This window comes from Cibotium barometz, chromosome 5 (genome assembly GCF_041138505.1).
Source record: "Cibotium barometz isolate CiBa-2024 chromosome 5, ASM4113850v1, whole genome shotgun sequence".
In the NCBI taxonomy this organism is placed as follows: Eukaryota; Viridiplantae; Streptophyta; class Polypodiopsida; order Cyatheales; family Cibotiaceae; genus Cibotium; species Cibotium barometz.
In genome coordinates this window covers 27,042,541-27,063,729 of record NC_141050.1, presented here as the reverse complement: position 1 = coordinate 27,063,729, position 21,189 = coordinate 27,042,541, and the positions used below count along the sequence as shown (strand labels likewise).

Genomic DNA, 21,189 nt, shown 5'->3' with positions numbered 1-21,189 from the left:
CTCTCTCTCTCTCTCTCTCTCACTCACTCAGACCATGATTCTGATGGAGATTACATTGGGTAGATCTCAGTTTATCAATCGCCATGTTTTATTGCTACTTCACCACGCAATGCTAGCTTTTGGTTTCACTATACGAGAGCTTAATTTTGAGCATCACTACTGCAGCAATCCAAATTGTTCTTCATTTTCTCACCCAGCTTCGCCTCGTTGATTGCAAACTCTGCTTCTTTAGGGAACCTAGCAGGTGAAGCTCTGGATGGCTACTTTTGATTCGTTTCTGGGCAAGGCCCTTACAAATGAACGCCTGCTTTTGATGGCATGGAATTCACAAACGAATGCTATGTGCAAGCATTTGGCTTGCCTCTGTGCACCAGTCACGGACAAAGCCACCACTGGTCATAATATCTTGGTGCTGGCTTTCATCAAAACCGCCGCCGACATAACTCTACACAAGGCTAGAGCCGGCTTATTACTACATGGAGGGCTGGGAGCACTGAAGGAGGCAGTTTAAGCAGTCTGGTGGGGTCTCGAGACAACTAGAGAAGAACGCTATATGTAAGCATTCAGCTCACCCTCTGCGTACCAGTCCAGGGACAAAGCCACCAGACATAATATCTCGGTGCTGGCTTTCATCAAAATCGTTCGGTGACATGACTCTACAAGGCCGCCGGCTTACCACTAGATGCAGGGCTGGACACGTGAAGGAGGAGGTTTGAGCGGTCTGGACGTGGTGGGGTCTTGACAATTGGAGAATTGCTAGAAGATCGCGGAGTATCGGATGAAGGGTGACGTCGAGCCAGATGATGGATGATGAGCCAGACGATGGCAGAGTGTAAGACGGCAAGGACTCTACAACAGGTGAAGTACCAGATTAAGATGGCAGGGTGTCTGAGTAGGATGAACCCTCTACTATTTTTTTTAAAACCTGGAAGAAGGTGGAGTGTACGACGGAGGGCTTTCGACGACATGAGAGTATGATAGAGGATGAGAGTGGTGTGTAGGAGGACGAGGGGCATTCATCACCCTCAATGAAGTTGGAGCTTCATAAACTCTTCCACCACCCCCCAACGTTCTGCCTCAGTGTTGAGCCCTCTCCAACTTCTTCCTTTAATAAAGTGCTATAAGGCTTTTTTTAAAAATAGAATTTATCGAGTTTTATGAGCATTGTTTTAATGATTTTTGAAATCAGTGTAACAACATGGCAACAACTTTATGTTCATTTGAACGAACTATTTTTCAACGATTAAAGAAAGAAATTATTTTTAGCCATTAATGAAACCACACATATATATATATATATATATATATATATATATATATATATGAGATTTTTAGCACACAAAAAATGTTATCATACTTTCTGATGTCATTGCAATCAAGCACCTTTCACTTAACAAAAGAAATGTTAACTTCATTTTCTTTTTAATGTGTTGTGTTAGGCACACACCCTGGGCAAGTCATGTGTCCTTGTTGCTATTGCCACATTTTTACACAAACTCACAAGTGTAGTGAGAGGGAATAAAACCTAGACTTTGGTTGAGAAATTTGAAAGCCTTGCCCATTTGCATCATGTTCACTTTGTTTTTAGAAGCCCCTTTTGAGGGATGCGATGGGATTAATGCAAGCATTACACCACTCACACACCATGGATGTCAGGGTTTGAACCTAGGTCCATTCGTTTGGGTAGGGTAGAATGGGCCGGGCTAGAGCCCATTGACCATCACGTTCACTTTCACACACAATGTTAGCAAATCTGTGGATTTTGTTAGGTGTTGTGTCTCATTGTGATAAGGCAAGATTTTAAACATGCCATATTAGTTTGAGAAATAATTATCTTAGTTCTTTGATCGTCTCTTCTTTCTTTTTACGGGTAGAAAAATTTGAAGCTTTTTTTATAAAGATGGCAAGATAAATGAAGTGATTAATAAGTGGAGACTGCCAAAAGTAATGACTTTATGGGAAAGCTTGCTAGCCAAACATTGGAGTCACTTTAAGGGGCCCTTTCAAACGTCTCCTTAAGACCTGTTTGCGTGGATCTATAGCATCAGTCTCTAAAACAACCTATGAAAACTAATGTCCATGATGATAAGGTTCATAAATTTCAAATTGCCATGCAATTTTCACTTTGATAATTAATGTCTATTAAAGTTATATGTATTTATTCTAAGAATAAATATTTCAAGGAAGGTTTTTATGTAATTTTTAATTTTTTCTTGCTCTTTTATAGGCATTGGTATATAATGTTGCAAAGACTAATCTACATGGAGAGAAAGGTCAAAGAGATGCAACTAACTATAGGGAGAAAATGTGGGGAAAATGTTCAATTACAGAACAAGTTGCCATCTTTAAAGATGATGTGGAACAATCAAATTATTCCCCACTTGGCATGTTGGTAGACTCTAAACTCTAATATAAAGTTCATGCATCACATGTTAAGATGCATAATGTTTTGTTAAGAAAAGTAAGCACATAATTTTTATTAAGAGACTAAGGTTGAGTAGAAGGGTGAGAGAAGGGTGTGAGTGTGAATGGACTTGAGGTCCACTTGTTCACCTATTTAAAGGTGAGGCCATGAGGCATTTTGCATGAGAGCAAGGCCTAGTTGTATGTATAAGCAACTTAATAAGCAAGATATTATTCTTGTATTTTGTGAGTCTCTTCTCTCCACACACTTGATCTAGCATGAGCACCACGTTTCTCATCATGGTATCTAGAGCTTAGGTGATTTGAACCACTTGTGGTGTAGAATAGGTCAAAAATATCCATTTTTCCCTTATCCTTCTTGTGTGGAGCTCAACCCTTTCATGGTGGAGGCTTTCCACAAGCTTGTAGAGGGCATATTTCTCAGAGATTCCAACTAGGGAAGTGTTGAGGAGGTCTAGGCGTTCAAATTCGTACAGTTAATTTGTGTATTCATCGCCTCGTCGCTGCGGCATTGCCGTCTGAGGAAGTCGCTGTTTTGTTTCTCTGCGTAGAGGATTCCGTACAGAAATTCGCCGCCTACAGCTGATTGTAGGCTAGATTGCTTTAGGGCTTTTGAAGAACACCCTTTGAGGAATCTATAATTCGATTTTCAGCCCAAATAATTGCCGGACGCGTCTGCTGGAGGAAAAAAACCAGGCGGTGGTCTTCACTTTCTCCTTCAAGCTTCCATTAAAGCTTGATTTTTGGAGATTTTTCTTGCTCAATCATCACTCCCTTGCTTTAATCACTAAAATGGTGGTGTGAATGCTTAGTTGCTGAGTTCTTCTCTTGTTTTTGAAGAGTTCTCATTCATATGAGGTAGCCATAAACCTCATGCCCATCAAGCTTCAACATCAACACCAATTTTTATGCTTTCAAAGTGATTAAAGTGTGCTTCTAAGCACTAATTGTGTTGTTTAACACTAATCACTCTATTAATCCAACAAAGGGAGGTTATCTTAAAGTGTTTTTAAACACTCATAGTGTTATTAAACACTAATGGCAAAATAAGTGTTATTTTACACTAAAAATGTGCTTTTTAGCACTAATTGTGTTTTATACACACAAATGGTGATATTAATCATCAACTAAAGTGTTGCTAAACACTAAGGTGGTCTTAATCATCAAAGGAGGAGGTCATCTACATTACGGAGGCTCTTCTTCATCAACGTGGAGGCCGGGCACACACCATAAGTGCTACATTTCAAGCCTTCATCAACAACCGCTTCTTCCAAAGAGGAATGGTGCAACCATGAATCAATTGTCTTCACCTCATAAGCTAAAGAGGTTGAAGAATTCTGGTTTTTTATCAGAAAACTCAGATTTTTGAGTGTTCTTAAAGTTGGGCACATGTACATTAAGTGCTCATCTTCAATGTTTATGTGTGTTACCCTTGAGGCCCTTGTTTGTAAGAGGCATAGGCAAGCCATAAGCCGTATGCTCTCGTTTCCCAAGCCCAAGGCACTTCATTCCACTGCATATTCTGCATTTTCATCGTATAAGATGAGTTGTAAGGTTGAGCATAGAATCCCTAAATGCTCTACCTTATTTGCTGTCATGATTTTAAGCATTTTTTGGCATTACTTTTGTAAGAGGCATTGGCAACATTATGAGCCATGTCCTCTCCTTCTTGAGCCAAAGATGATAATCCTTATTTGTTTGAGTATTTACCTCAACCAATTACTCATTAAGCTTGTAACTTCAAACCCTAAAGGGTGTCATTTAACTAACATGCATAAAAGCTATTGTAATTGTGGAGTAGACACTGCCCTTGACCAATGCATAAGGCAAGTGGTAAGACCCTCCCTTTCCCTTCCCCATTTAAATCTACCTCACTACCCATGGAGGAGATATGGTATTCAAGGAAGCATAAAGCATGTTGGAAGACCATCTAAAAGCAAACCACTTAAGCAATGGTGGCAGCCTGCTTATGATCATTGTGTGAGAATGGTCAAGGTGGAAAGTATATGGTGGAAGCAATGGCATGTATCTCTCAAGCATGTCATCTACAAGAAGCCAAGCAAACACAAAGAGTGGGGTGCACCATCATTGAGGTGTACATCTTCATCGACAAACAAATAAAGACTTAGATGGCATCAATGTAAAAGCCTCTAAGGCTCTAGGAACACTTTTGTAAATCCTAGATAACCACACCTATATTCAAGCCTTGTACGCCTAATGTTATAAAGGCAGCTTATGTCCAATACCACCTATTCCATCCTTCCATAGTTGGTATTGAGGGGGAGTATTAAGAGACTAAGGTTGAGTAGAAGGGTGAGAGAAGGGTGTGAGTGTGAATGGACTTGAGGTCCACTTGTTCACCTATTTAAAGGTGAGGCCATGAGGCATTTTGCATGAGAGCAAAGCCTAGTTGTATGTATAAGCAACTTAATAAGCAAGAGTTCTTTCTTGTATTTTGTGAGTCCCTCTCCTCCACACACTTGATCTATCATGAGCACCACGTTTTTCATCAATTTTATCTTTGCGATTGAGAGAGAGAGAGAGAGAGAGAGAGAGAGAGAGAGAGAGGGAGGCAAGGGCTTACTCCTTCCCTGCTTGACAAGTCATTCCTTAATTATAACTAGACAATTTCCTTCTCAAACCTACAGATGCTCGAAATACATAAGAAACTAAAACTAGATCCACTTAAACATTTATGACAAATAATCATAAATGCTAGGTGTTGAGAGGTTTTATAAGGCCATGATTTTAAAAAAAGATGCTATCTTTAGAGAAAACACCATACAAAAATCCATATGTAGACAAATGTGTATATATTTTTTATTGTACACACGTGTTTTTAGTTTTACAACCATCTATGTACATACAAATGCGTATACATGCAAGGCCTTCACTCTAATTGGTAAAAATAAACAAAATGAGCAAGCGCTGCCATTTTGTTCCAATTAATTGGTCTCAAATAGAAGGTAGCAAACTCTTGAATGTAAGGAACACATGTAAGGAACACGTGTGCACCTAAGAGAGAGAGAGAGAGAGAGAGAGAGAGAGAGAGAGAGAGAGAGATGTTTGAAGTGTGTAGATTTTTGCGTTCTGCAACCTCTCATTCATGAGTTTTTTTATAGAGTTGTCATTTAGAATGTTGTGCCCTACCCCTACCTATGGGAGACAAGAGATGGCTACATCCCGTCGAAGACCACTTCTTACTATATATAAAAGAGGACACGTCTCTCTCCATTAGAGGAAGTAAAGGAAGTGCTGGAGGAGCTTCCTTCGTGGATATATATGCCAAGCATGGTGCCTTGATATACATGGATGCCAATTTTGATGCTTTCTTCCAAGTCGACTGCCAAAATGGGCTTCAAATTCAAGTCCTACTATATAGTATCCATTCCTCCCATCCGGAGGATGGGTTGGGGGACTAGTCCTTATAAAGCTATAATTTAAAAAAAAAGGAAATACCCTTCTCTTTTTTGTCCTCTAAGACAGGACAACTAACATCATGTCATTTGATATAGGTCTATTATGGGTATATGGGTATACAATAAAGACAGCCCTGTAGAAAAGTTCTCTTACAATATTAATTATATATTGATATAGGTCTATTATGGGTATTCCATGCCATGCCATGCCATGCCAAAATGAAGCCGGCTTTCTGCAAAATACAAGGTCGGCTATGGCATCCTTTATGCATTTTTATTAGCCTTCCATTGTAAGGCACAAACAGGTTGCAGGGATCATAAAGCAAAGAGCAGCTTCGTCATGAATACAAAGCAACTGCATTCATGACAGCAATTAAATAGCGCTCTCTCTCTCTCTCTCTCTCTCTCTCTCTCTCCGTGCGTGCTGAGACAGAGAGGAGGAGAAGCTAGAAATCAAGCCATTTTGTGTATTTATTACATAATATAATAATCATCATAATGGGTGCCTTCCCTAATCATACGGTCTCACTGTTAAGCTTGCTTAATTATCTTCTATATCTTGCTGTGGTTTGCTTTGCTGCTTACGAGCCGGACCTCATCGCGCAGCTCCCCGGGCAGCCCGGGCCCGTCCCTTTCAGACAGTACGGAGGCTACGTCACCGTCAACGTCAGCGCAGGCCGTGCCTTCTTCTACTACTTTGTTGAAGCCGAGCAGTCCCCCGAGTCCAGCCCCCTCACCCTCTGGCTTAATGGAGGTCCTACTACTACTACTACTACTACTACTACTACTATTACTACTTCAAATCTCAATTATTAATCATTATTCCGGCTATCCCATTACATTACATTATAATAATAAAGATTATCCCAAATAATAAGCCATGCATGTATTGCTATAGAAAGTTTTGTGATAATTAACTAATTGCTTATCTCTAAACTATGCTTTCAGGTCCCGGATGCTCCTCCTTGGGAGCTGGTGCATTCGCCGAGCTAGGCCCCTTTTTCCCCACTTCTGGAGACAACCTCACAAGAAATAATTATGCTTGGAACAAATGTACAATTCAATTAACTCTTTTTTTTTTCAAGTTAGAAAGCTAGAATGATTTTACTAGAGCATATAAGATAGCCAAGGGTCCATTAGAGGTGGCTTTTGTTTTAGTGGAGATACATAAAGTTCTTGGTACATAACAAGGTTTGAATAAAAGAATAGAGGGATCTTGGTAGGAATCTTTAATGTTGTTGTAGATTTCATATTTGACAACCTATAACCATGATGGTACTATACAAACTTAACGTTGCTCTTTTTTATTCAGATTCCAATGTTCTTTTTGTAGAATCTCCAGCTGGTGTTGGCTTCTCCTATTCCAACACCACCTCTGACTATTCTGATGCAAATGATGTCAATACGGGTAAGTATCATACTAGATATAGTATAATCATTACATTAAACCACAAATGCAAACATGCATTACATTGAATAACTAAGATTGATATTTAACATACTAATGAATGTCTAGTAATGTGGCAGCTGAGGATAATTTGATGTTTCTTCTGGGTTGGTTGGATAAATTTCCTGAATATAAAGGTCGCACCCTTTATATCACAGGAGAGAGCTATGCAGGTTAGTAACTTTTTAATACATTTAGCAATACCTTAAATTTTCCATACTAGGTTTGCATCTATTACTTCAAAAAAAAGATTTAACTAGCTACGTATGTCAAATATAAAAACAATTAGCTATAATGGACTTTACATAGTTAGTTTCCATCTCAATTTTTGTAATGAATTCTTATTTTTTATGAATTATTTTTAATGATTATTTTGGGTAATTATTTGCCATGTTCAAATTTGTATGTAATATTCTATTCTAATTGCTTATGGAATGCTACCAAGCAGGTCACTATGTGCCACAGTTGGCCAACAATGTGCTCTTGTTCATGAAATCAAATGGCACATCCATCTTAAATCTGAAGGGCATAGCTGTAAGTAACCTTGAAAGTAAGATTAGCACTTGTAATTGAGCCACAACAATGGCTTTAGTCATAAAAGAGGCTCAAGGCTAGTCTATAGATTTTGAAGAAATGGAAATCAACTTAGAAATCCATAAAATTGCACATTAGCATGCATGTACATGCATGCTAGTACATGCATGTTAGCATGCATGTACATACGAGTAGAACTTTTGAAAAGAAGCAGTGCACCTAATAAATTTATAACTTTTAGAGTAACTATAATTACCATAAACCTTTGTGATAGGTGAGATGTATAAGGAAGTGACTTTAGTTGATAGAAGGTATATGCCAATTCCCTAAATACATATAGAATAATTCTTGTAATAGTGTGCTGGGGAAAAATAATAATATATTTTCAAAGTAAATTTTAAAAATTATAGATTTTTATAAAAGTTCCTAAATGATGACCATGGAATGCCTTTTTCTGGCATTGATATTCTTTTTCACTTTATATCTTATGTTGAGAGTATTACCCTATTATGATTTTTTTGCTAAAGAGAAATGAAAATTTCACAAAAGTCTCTAAAGGAAACAAAAGAATAAAAACAAAACAAAATTAGTGTTAAAACTATGTGGAAAAATTACTGACCTATAAAAAAATGCTATCTATAATGGAAGCGGAAGCATAAGAGTGATAGCAAATTAGATGATGTGAATTGGTTATTTTGAGAGAGTTTGGCAATAGTTAAGAAGCTTTATGGGTGATCTCATAGTTATGAGCTCAAATTAATGATTAAATGGGACAATGAACTAATTGATTTTATCACTAATCTTTGCAGATTGGGAATCCATTGCTTGATGATTCTGAAGATGCAAAATCACGTTTCATGTTTTTGTGGACACATGGTCTTAACACCTACCAGACAGCAACTACAATTGAAAAATATTGCAATTTCACAGCAAACACATTATCTCAAGCTTGTCAGAAAGCACTAAATGATAGTGATATTGAAGTGGGGAATACAATAAATTACTACGATGTCATCGTGGATGTGTGCCTTCAAGAACCCACATCAAAACTCATTAAACAAAAATTAAGGAAACAGGTAGCCACCTAGCCTAATGATGTAGTAATGTATCAAGTATTTTCTAAAGAACACATTGATGCATGTGTGTGCATGTGTGCACACACATGCACGCATTAATGTATGCACGCATACACATGCATGCATGCATACATACATTCATACATACATATACACACACACATATATATATCTGTATATGTGTGTGTATATATATATGTACATACATACATACATACATACATACATACATATATATATGTATGTATGTATATACATACATACATACATATATATATATATATATATATATACATGTATACATATATACATGTATATATATATACATGTATGCGTGTATATATATGCATGTATACATATATACATGTATATATGTATACGTGTATATATATACACGTATACATGTATACATGTATATATATATATACATGTATACATGTATACGTGTATATGTTTCCTATGTTTTTAATTTATTCATTAAGTTTATAGTGCCTAACTACAAGTATTATCATGTCCTTGACGTGATTTTTAAATTCAACAAGTAGCTTACATTGATCATTTTTGTCCCAAATCTGTAGAAAACATCTGATCCAAACACCCTTGGGCAAGACATATGCATTCTAGATGAATCAGCAACTTACTTGAATAGGCATGATGTGCAAGCAGCAATCCATGCTAATACAACATCTCTACCCTATCCATGGAGCTTGTGTACAAGGTAAGTAATTTTGCACTTAATGAGGTAATGATTAGAAACACCATGGAGTTCCAATTTCTAATTAACAACAATAGTAATAAACTAGTCACTTGAATTTATTTAGCAACTCCAATGTAAGAACATATGATCAACATATAACATAAATTAGATATGTTTAAAGCAAGGCTCTATATGATGGAATACAACATCTAAACATGATCATCATCTTGTAAGCCATTTAAATATCTTGAAACAAAGCTTAACTTAACATGTGGGGTAATTTATAGCACTACTTAATTATCTCACTAAAAAGGTTGATGTGTGGGATAACTTATAGCTTTACTTCTTCAATCTCTAATTAAAAAGTTAGGAAAAAGATACAGTCTCTAATTCTAGCATGTTGGGTGATCAAAATTGCAGTGTCACAAGCTATGATTTTACCAATTCTCCAAGCACAATCGTTCCTATTTTAAAGAGTATTCTAAATGATGGAGCAAGAATTCTTGTTTATAGGTAACTATTGTATACCATATTCTACCACATTAGGATATAAAGAGATAAGTAATGTCTTATCTAAAGCAATACATCTAATAAATTTTTTATGTATGGATCTTGATACATGACTGTTTTTATGAGTTGATTTTGCAGTGGTGATCAAGACTCAGTTTTACCCCTAATTGGCACAGAAATCATCATCGATAGGCTAGCAACTTCTATGAAGCTTAACACGACTACCTCCTATAGTAATTGGTTTCAAGGGGAACAGGTATAATAGAAGTACCTCCTATAGTAATTAGTTTCAAGGGGAACAAGTATAATAGAAGTACCTCCTATAGTAATTAGTTTCAAGGGGAATATGTATAACAAAAGTACCTCCTATAGTAATTGGTTCAAGGGGAATAGATATAAAAAAAAGTACCTCCTATAGTTATTGGTTTCAAGAGGAACATGTATAACAAAAGTACCTCCTATGGTAATTGGTTTCCTTTTCCAACGGAAGAAGTATAACAAAACTACCTCCTACAATAACTGGTTTCAAGGGGAATAGGTATAACCAAATTACCTCCTATAGTAATTAGGGAACATGCATAATAAAAATACCTCCTACTATAGTAATTGATTTCAAGAGGAAGAGGTATAACAAAACTATCACCCATAGTAATTACTTTCAAGGGGAAGAGGTATAACAAAACTACCTCCCATAGTAATTAGTTTCAATGAGAACATGTATAACTGTATCTCACTTGTTGTTTGAAGAAGAATTTTAAAAGGTTCTTTCAAACATCATGCCAGGTTCCCCTTTCACATTTTTCACCTTTACTAATTAATCCCTAGTGTCTCTAGACATGTTTCATTAGTGAACAAAAGGAAACAATTATATTTTAAGTATTAAAGAGTTTACTTCTACTAAGTTATACAAACATTTTTTTAAGAATTTTTTGTTGTTTTTATTTCAAGGTGGGTGGATGGACTATTGGCTATGGAGATGGGAAGCTTACATATGCAACTGTAAGGGGTGCGGCCCATTTTGTGCCCGGATCACAAGGGGCAAGAGCATTGACCATGTTTGGGTCATTTATAAATGGAATTCCTCTACCATCCTCACCACAAGCTACATGAAATCAATAGTGGATGAAATGCCCCCTCTTTTCTTTTATGATTTCCAAATTGAGGGGTTTTGTCTTCGTACTATTTTTCTACCCAATCTGTGTAGGTGTAAAGATTCCCAACATTACAATTTAAAAATAACTATCATACCCAGTCTTAAGGCCTTATACACGTCTTTTTTATAGACTCTCTCTCTCTCTCTCTCTCTCTCTCTCTCTCTCTCTCGCCCGCGCGCACGCAGACACACATACAAGCACTTTTTTTTTTGGTGAAGCCACTATATATTAATGAGAAAAAAAGTACATTCATAGCCACCCGTCGATGTGGGTGGTTCTATGAATAAGGAGCTAAAAACAGTGTGAAAACACCCCAAATTATTGAAGGGAGAGCTCTCCGAGATCAAAGCAATCACGGAGAGACCTAAAAAGAGCAATACAAAAATGGGAAAAAGGTGGATAGGGGTCACCACAAAAGTGTGTGTGTGGTTGGTGAGAGAAGCACATGTTACCTGCTCCTATTGCTCTCCCTTGTCTCGCATGGGTCCTAGGGGCCCTCCTGTTATGATCGCGACCTTGTTGGAGGTCTCTCTACACTGTGCGACTTACGTTGTGGACCACACACACAAACACACATGCACACATGCACCTGCACACACACAAACACACACGCATGCACATGCACACACACACACACATTCATTTTCTTCAAATAAGTAAGCAAATGATTGTTCCATTTATAAAGTGTTCTTTTTTTGAATTCACTTCATTAAAGATTCAAGATCACATATTTCACTTTTTGTCATTCTATCAGTGACTATTATAGTTGTGCTTTAAAAACATTTATGAAATATGGATGATATGTTGTGTTATTCATGTCCTTTTGAGACCTCAAATGGCACTCGGTTGAGAATTGAGGTTTGCATATTCTATTATTATTATTATGATTATAATTTTTTTGAAAGATATTGAATCTTTAAATGAATTGAAACTAAAAGTTTTAGGCTAGTTTTGAATAGTGTATGAAATCTTTGAATGAAATTTCCAAACTAAAATTTTCAAGCTAGTATTGAATACTTTATATGTAAATTGATCATCACAAGCATTTTAACTTGCCTTAAAGTCTAGAAAAATATATCTTCTATATAAGGGTGATATGATAGAGAGTGAGCTCATTTTTTTCAAACAAGAGGTAATTTATAGCAATGTTTAGTTATCTTGCATGAATTTTAAAAATATTTTAAAAAGATACTGTGATATAAGAGAACAGAGGTAATCTTGCAATGTATTAGTTACCTTGCATGAATTTTAAAACATATCTGGGTGTTTTAAGAGAACAGTGGCAGTGTGTTTGTCTTGAAATTTGATAACCTGTATCCATTTAATGTACTAATGTTCTAGCTTTGTCTGGAGGTTTTCATCATGTGGGAGGCACTCAAGAGAGGCATAAGTTTTTCGTTGTTTATTTCATTGTGATAATGTTTGTCACTTAGTTTATTTATATATTCCAAACTCAATCTTGTGTTAAAAGCTGGTGGTTTGTTATAACAAAACCTTGAGTAAAAACTTTTCATTCTTATTCTTTACCATTTTTTAAGAACATCAAACATGAATATTTTTACTTAGGATATTTATGCATGATTATATTTAATAGAAAGCTCACAAACTAGGCCTGTTCAAAAATCAAAGGATCAAGGGAATTGAGATCATTTGTAATTTACAAATTCTCTTTATGCATAAAAGTATGTTTGCTCTTATGCTTAAGCTTTATGCATAAAGCATACATATAGGAATTAAGCTATACATGCATATCCTATGATCTTAGTCTTGTGCTCTCATGCTTAAGCTTTATGCATAGAGGAATAAAGCTTTGCATATAAACCTTATGCTCGGTACGTAAAGTTTAAAACATGGAGTCATGAAAAATGTTCACTAAATCGCACAAATGTGCACTCAAGCCTGTTTTCTAAAAAAAAACTTTAAATGGCTTGTTTTTTTTTAAAAAAATGAGAAAAAAACATAAATCAATTTAGAAACTAAAAAAACACTACATTTTTTCTTTTTTGAGCATATTTCATCACAATAAATCAGCAAAACTATAAAAAATGACCATCTTTATGTAAGAAAAATAACTTTCTATTCCATGTCAATAAAAATATAAGAAAATCTTCAGTACACGAAAAAATCATATTCTCTTCCTTAGAACCAGGAAAGATCTTTTACCTTTTGCTTTAAAATCTCAATGGGTTTTTGACACAAGTGACTAGATTTTTCAAATTAAGTCCATACACAAGGATTTGTACATCCTACAAATTGAATGTGTCCACACTTGATGAGACTACCATTTTTCTTTTCCTTTTTACTTCATTTCAACATCTGTGGATCATACTTTCCTTTCAATAGATCTTCTCCTGTTGTTTAGTACCAGTGCACTTTCACAGCACACAAAACATTGCACTCCTGAAAAGCTTTTATGAATTTTGCCAACTAGAATGGATGACTGTTCTCATTGTTGGTGGCAAGCACAGAATTGATTCTTCCTTCACTTAGCTCATTTACATTTCCTTCCCACATTTCTTTCTCTTGTTGTCGGTGTTTTCTGGTCCAGAATCGAGACCCACATGTTAGCTTGAAGAGCATTCATGACTTTGAGCAACATCTCTCTCGTTGTTGATAAGGGAGAAAGAGAAAAGAGGAAGCACAATATTCTCTTCCTTAGAACCAAGAAAGATCTTTTACCTTTTGCTTTAAAATCTCAATGGGTTTTTGACACAAGTGACTAGATTTTTCAAATCAAGTCCATACACAAGGATTTGTACATCCTACAAATTGAATGTGTCCACACTTGATGAGACTACCATTTTTCTTTTCCTTTTTACTTCATTTCAACATCTTTGGATCATACTTTCCTTTCAATAGATCTTCTCCTGTTGTTTAGTACTAGTGCACTTTCACAGCACACAAAACATTGCACTCCTGAAAAGCTTTTGTGACTTTTGCCAACTAGAATGGATGACTGTTCTCATTGTTGGTGGCAAGCACAGAATTGATTCTTACTTCACTTAGCTCGTTTACATTTCCTTCCCACATTTCTTTCTCTTGTTGTCGGTGTTTTCTGGTCCAGAATCGAGACCCACATGTTAGCTTGAAGAGCATTCCTCATGACTTTGAGCAACATCTCTCTCGTTGTTGATAAGGGAGAAAGAGAAAAGAGGAAGCACAATAAGTAGAGAATATTTCCAATATTTTTACATTTGTTCTTGACAATGTTGATGAAGTTCCGGTGAAGTGGTGCGTGCATGAGGGAAGGGTCGAAGAAATGGATCATGTTTTTATAGCACAACCTTACACTTTGGCCATCATAGATATTCCTTACAGATTTAGAGCTTCTAACTCCATCAAAAATAATGTTAAGTATGGAGTTTCTGGATACAAAAAAGTAATTGAGGCCTTTGGTAAAGTTACGACCTGTGAGTCTTGGCCACTAGTATTTTTCCATGCTCATGACCAAATAACTATAGCAAAAATGTTTTCCATACTCATGACCAAATAACTACAGCAGAAAAAAGCCTTCTCTAATATGAATATGGTGTACCAGCTCATTTTTTGGTAATTTCAACTCAATCGTAAGTTTTGTTCATTACTCAAAGTTTTTTCTTTTGTTTTGATCCATTAGAAAAAATATGGACTCACACAAGAGCCCTTTAAGAAAATATTAAAAAAAGAATAGGCTAGCAAATGAGAGAGTTGGGATTCCAGATCCCTGTAACATGGATCTTTTTGAATCTTTCGCCACCAAATCTTACAAGATCAAGCTAGTAGATTATAATATTGGGACCAAATATAAAAAAACGAAAGAAATGTCAGATGTACCTTGCGGTCCTCACAATAAAATATTATAGTGTCAGAATAGTGAATGTTCCTTCTTAATCATGAATTTCTTTCCCTCTTTCACTTTTTAGGCTTTGATTTTCTGCCCTTTTCACTTTCCCTCCTTTTCTTCTCTGCGGAATTCGATTTTATCATATTTCACACTTCCTTGCTTTGTTTCTCATAAAAATTTATTGTAAGAATGCTGTCTAATATGTCTATCTTATGGTAACCTTTTATCTCATTTGGACATAATCTCTTTGGGATATTGTTGATTTCTCATCGCGTTCTTGAAGGTAGTCTTTCTTCTCTTTTCTTTAAGGAAAAAATTTACAGATAGGTTTCTCTTTAGTATGTTCATGTTCTGGTAAAATGTTTTCTCCTTTAAAAATAGAAGCTTAATGAGATAATGCTAATTTATCATGGTATTCATTTAAGCTAGTCCTTCTTCTCTTGTTTTTTTTTTGGTCAAAATTTTATAGGTTGTATCCTCTCTCGTATGTTGTTCTTGCACTATGGAGACTAATTCAAAATCTTTATTGTGCAGTTTTTGAAGCTTTGGTGTTGGTCTGTAGTTTTTTAAGTTTGGAAAAGGAAAAGGTAAGAAGCAATTTTCTTTATCTTATTGAATTTTTGCTAATCTTTAAATGGTAAGTTTTGGATTGTTTATTTTATTGGTAATCTTGATAATGTAATATATTGAAATTTGTCTCTTTGCTCTTTGTAGGTTTTGAACCTCTGAGTTTTTTTGTTTCAAGATTTCTTAGGACTCTGGCAAAAAGGTAATAATCATATTTCATGCTTGCTTGTTTTGTCTCTTATAAAAGTTTATTGCAAGCATCCTCTCTTATATGTCTATCTTATGGTAAACTTTTATTTCATTTGGACATAATCTCTTTGAGATATTGTTGATTTCTTATTGTGTTTTTGAAGGTAGTTTTTCTTTTCTATTCTTTAAGGAAAAAATTTACAGATAGGTTTCTCTTTAGTATGTTCATGTTCTGGTAAAATGTTTTCTCCTTTGAATAGAAGCTCAATGAGATAATGCTAATTTATGATGGTATTAATTTAAGTTATTCCTTGTTCTGTTGTTTTTTTTGGGCAAAAATTTACAAGTTGCATCCTCTCTTGTATGTTGTTCTTGTGCTATGGAGACTAATTCAAAATCTTTAGTGTGGAGTTTTTGAAGCTTTGGTGTTGGTCTGTAGTTTTTTAAGTTTGGGAAAGGAAAAGGTAATAAGCAATTTTCTTTCTCTTTTTATTCAAATTTTGCTAATATTTAAATGGAAAGTTTTGATTTTTTGTTTTATTGGTAATCTTGATAATGTAATATATTAAAATTTGTCTCTTTTCTCTTTGCATGTTTTGAACCTCTGAGTTTTGTTGGTTTGGAGACTGCTTAGGACTCTGGCAAAAAGGTAATAATCAAGTTCAGTCTCTTGCTAGTTTAGTTTATGACTTGGTTGGCAAAGTGAACGTTATTTTGGCATATGCATGCACTTAGACTGACACAATTTTTCACTTTTGGTTTACAGTATATCTTGTACATTGATGAGTTCTGATCGAGGCATGCTAACAGATCCGGAAGGCAAGGAAGTGTCCAAGCTCAACCTTGAAAGAATATATTGGTGATGGTGGACAACATCATCATCTTGTACTCTTTACAGTAATACAAATCGGGTTTCTTTTTATCTTTGCATCGTTTTCTCATTTGATTTTATCAAATTTTAACTGTTTGATTCTGTATCTAAGTGTTTAATAATTAAACTTGATATGATAAACAATTTGTGATTGACAAAGTAAAATCAATTGCACATAATTAAAAAATAATAATTTTAATAAACTTACAACAAGATAGAAAATTAACAAAAGCACAACACAAGGAGAAGAGAAAAGGTCTTGATATTCGTCAAAGTCATCAAATTACATATTGATGGTTTCATAGTTATACAATTACAAAAGACTGGTTTCATAGTTATACAATTACAAAAGACTGGTATATTTACAAACAACTATCATCTCCAGGAGTATCCCTCCATCTCCGCAACAAGTGACGAACTAGCCACATGTCCTTTTTGGTGATGGTGATTGTCTTTCTATGTATAGCTACTATCAAGGTATCACTGAATAAATCAAAAGGTAAGCCTCCGCCGGCCACAGCCACCTGAAAAGCATCCATTGCTTGTGTTGTCCATCTTGATATGGCAGCTGGCAATCTGCTTGGTCAAGCCCAAAATCTACGGTTTCCCCTCAACCTTAAGTCGTCTCATGAATTTCTTGTATGACTCTTGCGAACGTTGCCTTAGGAATTAAGTTGTGCACTATCTTTTGATAGTGCTTGATTTCCCGCAAGGCCATAATATCTGGCCTCCATCTCTCTTTGCAATGTCTTGGCTGCGATCGGGGTTGGGGCTGAGGTTGAGGTTGAGGTTGAGGTTGGGACTGTGGGTGGGACTAAGGTTGAGATTGAGGCTGGGGCTGTGGGTGGGGCTGTTGTGAGGCTAGGGCTCGAGCTGGGGTTGCACCTCATCCTCCAGATGGTGTGGGGCTTGGTGAGGTATAAAGGATAAGGATAGGCCTAGTGAGAGGAGGTTTTGGCTTCTGTGTCTCGGAGTCTTGTGGTGATGGCATAGACATGCTCTCTTTTGTGGGCCACACACAATACGTAGGGTTTGCTTTGTGCGAGCCATGAATAAAAAAGAAAATAAATAAGAAATGAACAAAATAAGGGAAACTTTTGCTAATATAGTCATTTTTAGAAAATCAAAAGTGATTTTATCAAATTTTTTAATTTATTGAAAATTTTGAATTGAATGAAACTGGATGTGTGTATAGATCTGGGCCCAAGGGACACCCTAAAAAAATTTGGGGCTGATCTGAGGCTTGTAATGCCCCCAGCAGTAGAAGGCTAGCATTTGGGGCCTGCTTTTGCATCGGTGCACCGATGGCATCATTGGCAACCACAACGCTCACCACCTGTCCCTCAGGGACCTTTTCGATAGTTCCTAGCTCATAGTACCCGATAATATATTCACTTATAAAAATCAAGATGGAATCTTCGTTGAAGATTAGCAAGATCAACCAACAGATCCATATAATAGAGCCATGGACTCATCCGTTTGAGGACCAGCAAGGTTAATCAACCAGATCCATGCCCGGTTTCAGAAAACAACTCTTACTCCTTGTTCCAATATCTTCCTCCCTGACGCACGTGTGGGTATCTTCGGCGACCCCCCAGAGCCCGAGCACCGTATGGTCAGCACTCTCTAGGATCCTTCGCAGGTGACCTAGCGCTTCACTCATAGGCTGCTTCCTTGGTCCCTCATCCATCGTACTGGAAGCTCACCATTTAAATCAAACTGAGGCTGGTCAATCGAACTGAGGCTGGTCACCATTTAAATCGAATTGAGGCTGGTCACCATTTAAATCGAATTGAGGCTGGTCAAGACCTCAGCTTGCTACGCGAGACGTCCTCCATTGACTCTTCGTCAGCTGTTGCAACTTTATCAGTTAGGTCTCCACGACCTCATTCTCAAGATGGTCAAAATGCTTCCCCAGCATTAATGACATAAAATAGTCATTTAAAAATAGGCTATAAATACAGCTTCTATAATGAACTCTTGTCTTTCCACATTGTTCCACATCAATCCACATTACTTAATCCACGTCCAATTCATACGTATACCCATTCTCATCCAATCACATCATTTTCCATCTGGAATGATTGGAAATTAGGATTCAATCGGATATTTTGAAGGATTATGATCAGTGACACTATGGTTTCATTAAATGATTGTTTTAAAGATAAATGAGTCTGTGAAAAAGGCAATTTCATATTGGGTGTGTAATGGTGTGATTGTGGCGTTTTATTTGCATGAATATCTAGCTAGGGGACCTGGGAACTCTTTTCCCTGGTACCCGGGACAAAACCTAACCAAATTCCTAATCTGATCCCATCACTATAGTGGTTGGGCAGTTGGCTAACCCATGGGACAGGATGGGGTGGGCTGGATTGATGGATCCATAAAATGAGACTCAATTCTGTTATAGTACGATAGATGAAGTAAATTGCGGATAGTAATTGTTCTATGGAAAAAGAATCAACGGCTGTGCCTCTCGATGGGAAAAAAAGCGTTGGTTTCTATGATCCAAGTGCAAGTTTCTTCCTTGATCTAACCAAGAGACTCACAGGGTCGGTCGGATCAGTTTGTCACTGTAAGGACCCTCACTACATTAGAGTAAAAATATCCTGGAGGAATCGCCCGTGCTTTCTGGGTGAGGGAAGTTTTTTTGGGTTCAGTTTTTTGAAGAACTAAGGGATTAGTCTCTTGTCCAGATATCCGTGGGCGAGGACCCAAGTGAGGGATCCTGCCCCATGCAAGACTTGATACTTCCGGTGCTAGCACCCCCAAATTCGTTGCGCGGAGGGGACAAGGATTTGAGAGAGAGAGAGAGAGAGAGAGAGAGAGAGAGAGAGAGAGAGAGAGAGAGAGAGAGAGAGAGAGAGAGAGAGAGAGAGAAGGGCCACCTTTGTGTCTTTGCCCCGCTGCCCTTCAAATTAGCCATTGTCAAAGATGCAGACATGTTCTCAAGCCGCTAGCCGCTATCAATGGGGGAGAGGAAGAGAGAAGAGACAGTGTACATAGAGAGTGCATACAAAAAATAATAATTGCCCTGCCACTTTCAGTTATCCCCCCCATTATCTTTTCCGTTATGTACATTTTCTTTTCTTAGTTTTCAAAATATTTTCAATTTTTTTTCAAATTCAAAGTTAATTTCCAAGTTGCAAACCACAACCCAAAAACCACTATTTCTACTGGTCCAAAGTGTACCACCTTACCATGCATCCACCCAACTATAATACTACATTTTTTTTGTTACACAATATCACGCATTTGTCAACCATTATTTATTTTCTAATGCATTTATTTCTAGAGAATGTTCCTCAAGCTTTCTTTTTACCTTTTTATGTGTTCTATTGTCTACAAGTCTTGGGCTGCATATAGGTGTTGGATATGCCAGGTCATAAGTAAATAAGCCGGTGATCCTTGACCGAAATCCTTGACCGAAATGGACTACTGCTCAAACACTGGTTCAAGAGTGCACCAACGTGGTATCTCCCACTACACATCATGGGAAATCATGTGGTTTCCTTGAGGCATGGACATATTCATTTCTTGAAAACTCTCTTCACAAGGTTTGCAACTTGGTCATCAGTGATGGATAAAAATCTTCTCCCCCTCTTGGACTACATCTAAAATTAGTTTGTTTGGCAAGTGGAAGGGAACCATGATTTAAATTATTTAGCTTCTCACAATCGCAATGTGCACAGGTCACAGACCACACACCCTTCGTGTATGTCAAAACTTTTGTTTCTTAAAACTTACACAGTGATCACAAAACTTTTGTTTCTTAAAACTTACACAGTGATCACAAAACATGGTTTTTCTTTTGATCTAATGTACACACTACTAGTTGATATTGCTAGTTCATGAAACCCCTGGAGAAATAATTCTGAACCCAAAATACCACTACATATTTCCCATCATTTATGAAGGGGAGTAAGATGATGATGAACTCTTCACACCCTTCTCTTGCCATATGTGATGTAGCTATCAAAATATAATGTCATGGTCTCAAAGTTTGTAAGAATGATACCATATGAGTACTACATGTTTGAAGTGGGTAGCAGTGTGTATGGTATAAGTCCTACCATGTTATTGAAAGATTTTATACACAACTTGGAAGAGTATCAGGAGCCTATCCTAGCCTTTCCTAGACTTTCCTTCCTAAAGGAAAGTCTAGTGGTGATGTTTGCAGAGCCCATGACATGTACCTAGCTAGAATTGGAGTCCAGAATGAAGATGCAAATGAAATGCTTTAGTAGAGGAACCCTTTTTATAAGAATTCACCATTTTATTAAACATTATCTTAGGCTATTTTGTTTAGCCATTCACATACTTTGTAGCATCTCCAAAACTATGCCATATAGCGAAGGGGATTCAACCCTAATTGGCTCTTTTTTGGATTAGCCTCTCTTAAAGATTATCTAGGTATAGTAATTTAATACATAACTCTTTTGACTAAATGGAACTCATAATTTGTATTGGATCTTAGC

At 36.6% G+C, this 21,189-nt stretch overlaps 1 protein-coding gene across 1 annotated transcript; it reads left to right on the top strand.

Moving 5' to 3' along the window:
- The first annotated feature begins 2,591 nt into the window (after window positions 1-2,591).
- Window positions 2,592-11,372, top strand: LOC147638303 (serine carboxypeptidase-like 44). The gene is made up of 10 exons (XM_086798214.1): window positions 2,592-6,597; window positions 6,792-6,896; window positions 7,156-7,251; window positions 7,371-7,463; window positions 7,739-7,824; window positions 8,634-8,900; window positions 9,479-9,618; window positions 10,018-10,110; window positions 10,246-10,363; window positions 11,056-11,372. The coding sequence occupies exons 1-10, from the start codon at window positions 6,342-6,344 to the stop codon at window positions 11,215-11,217; spliced, it is 1,416 nt and encodes a 471-aa protein (XP_086654340.1). The 5' UTR covers window positions 2,592-6,341; the 3' UTR covers window positions 11,218-11,372.
- Window positions 11,373-21,189: the final 9,817 nt, after the last annotated feature.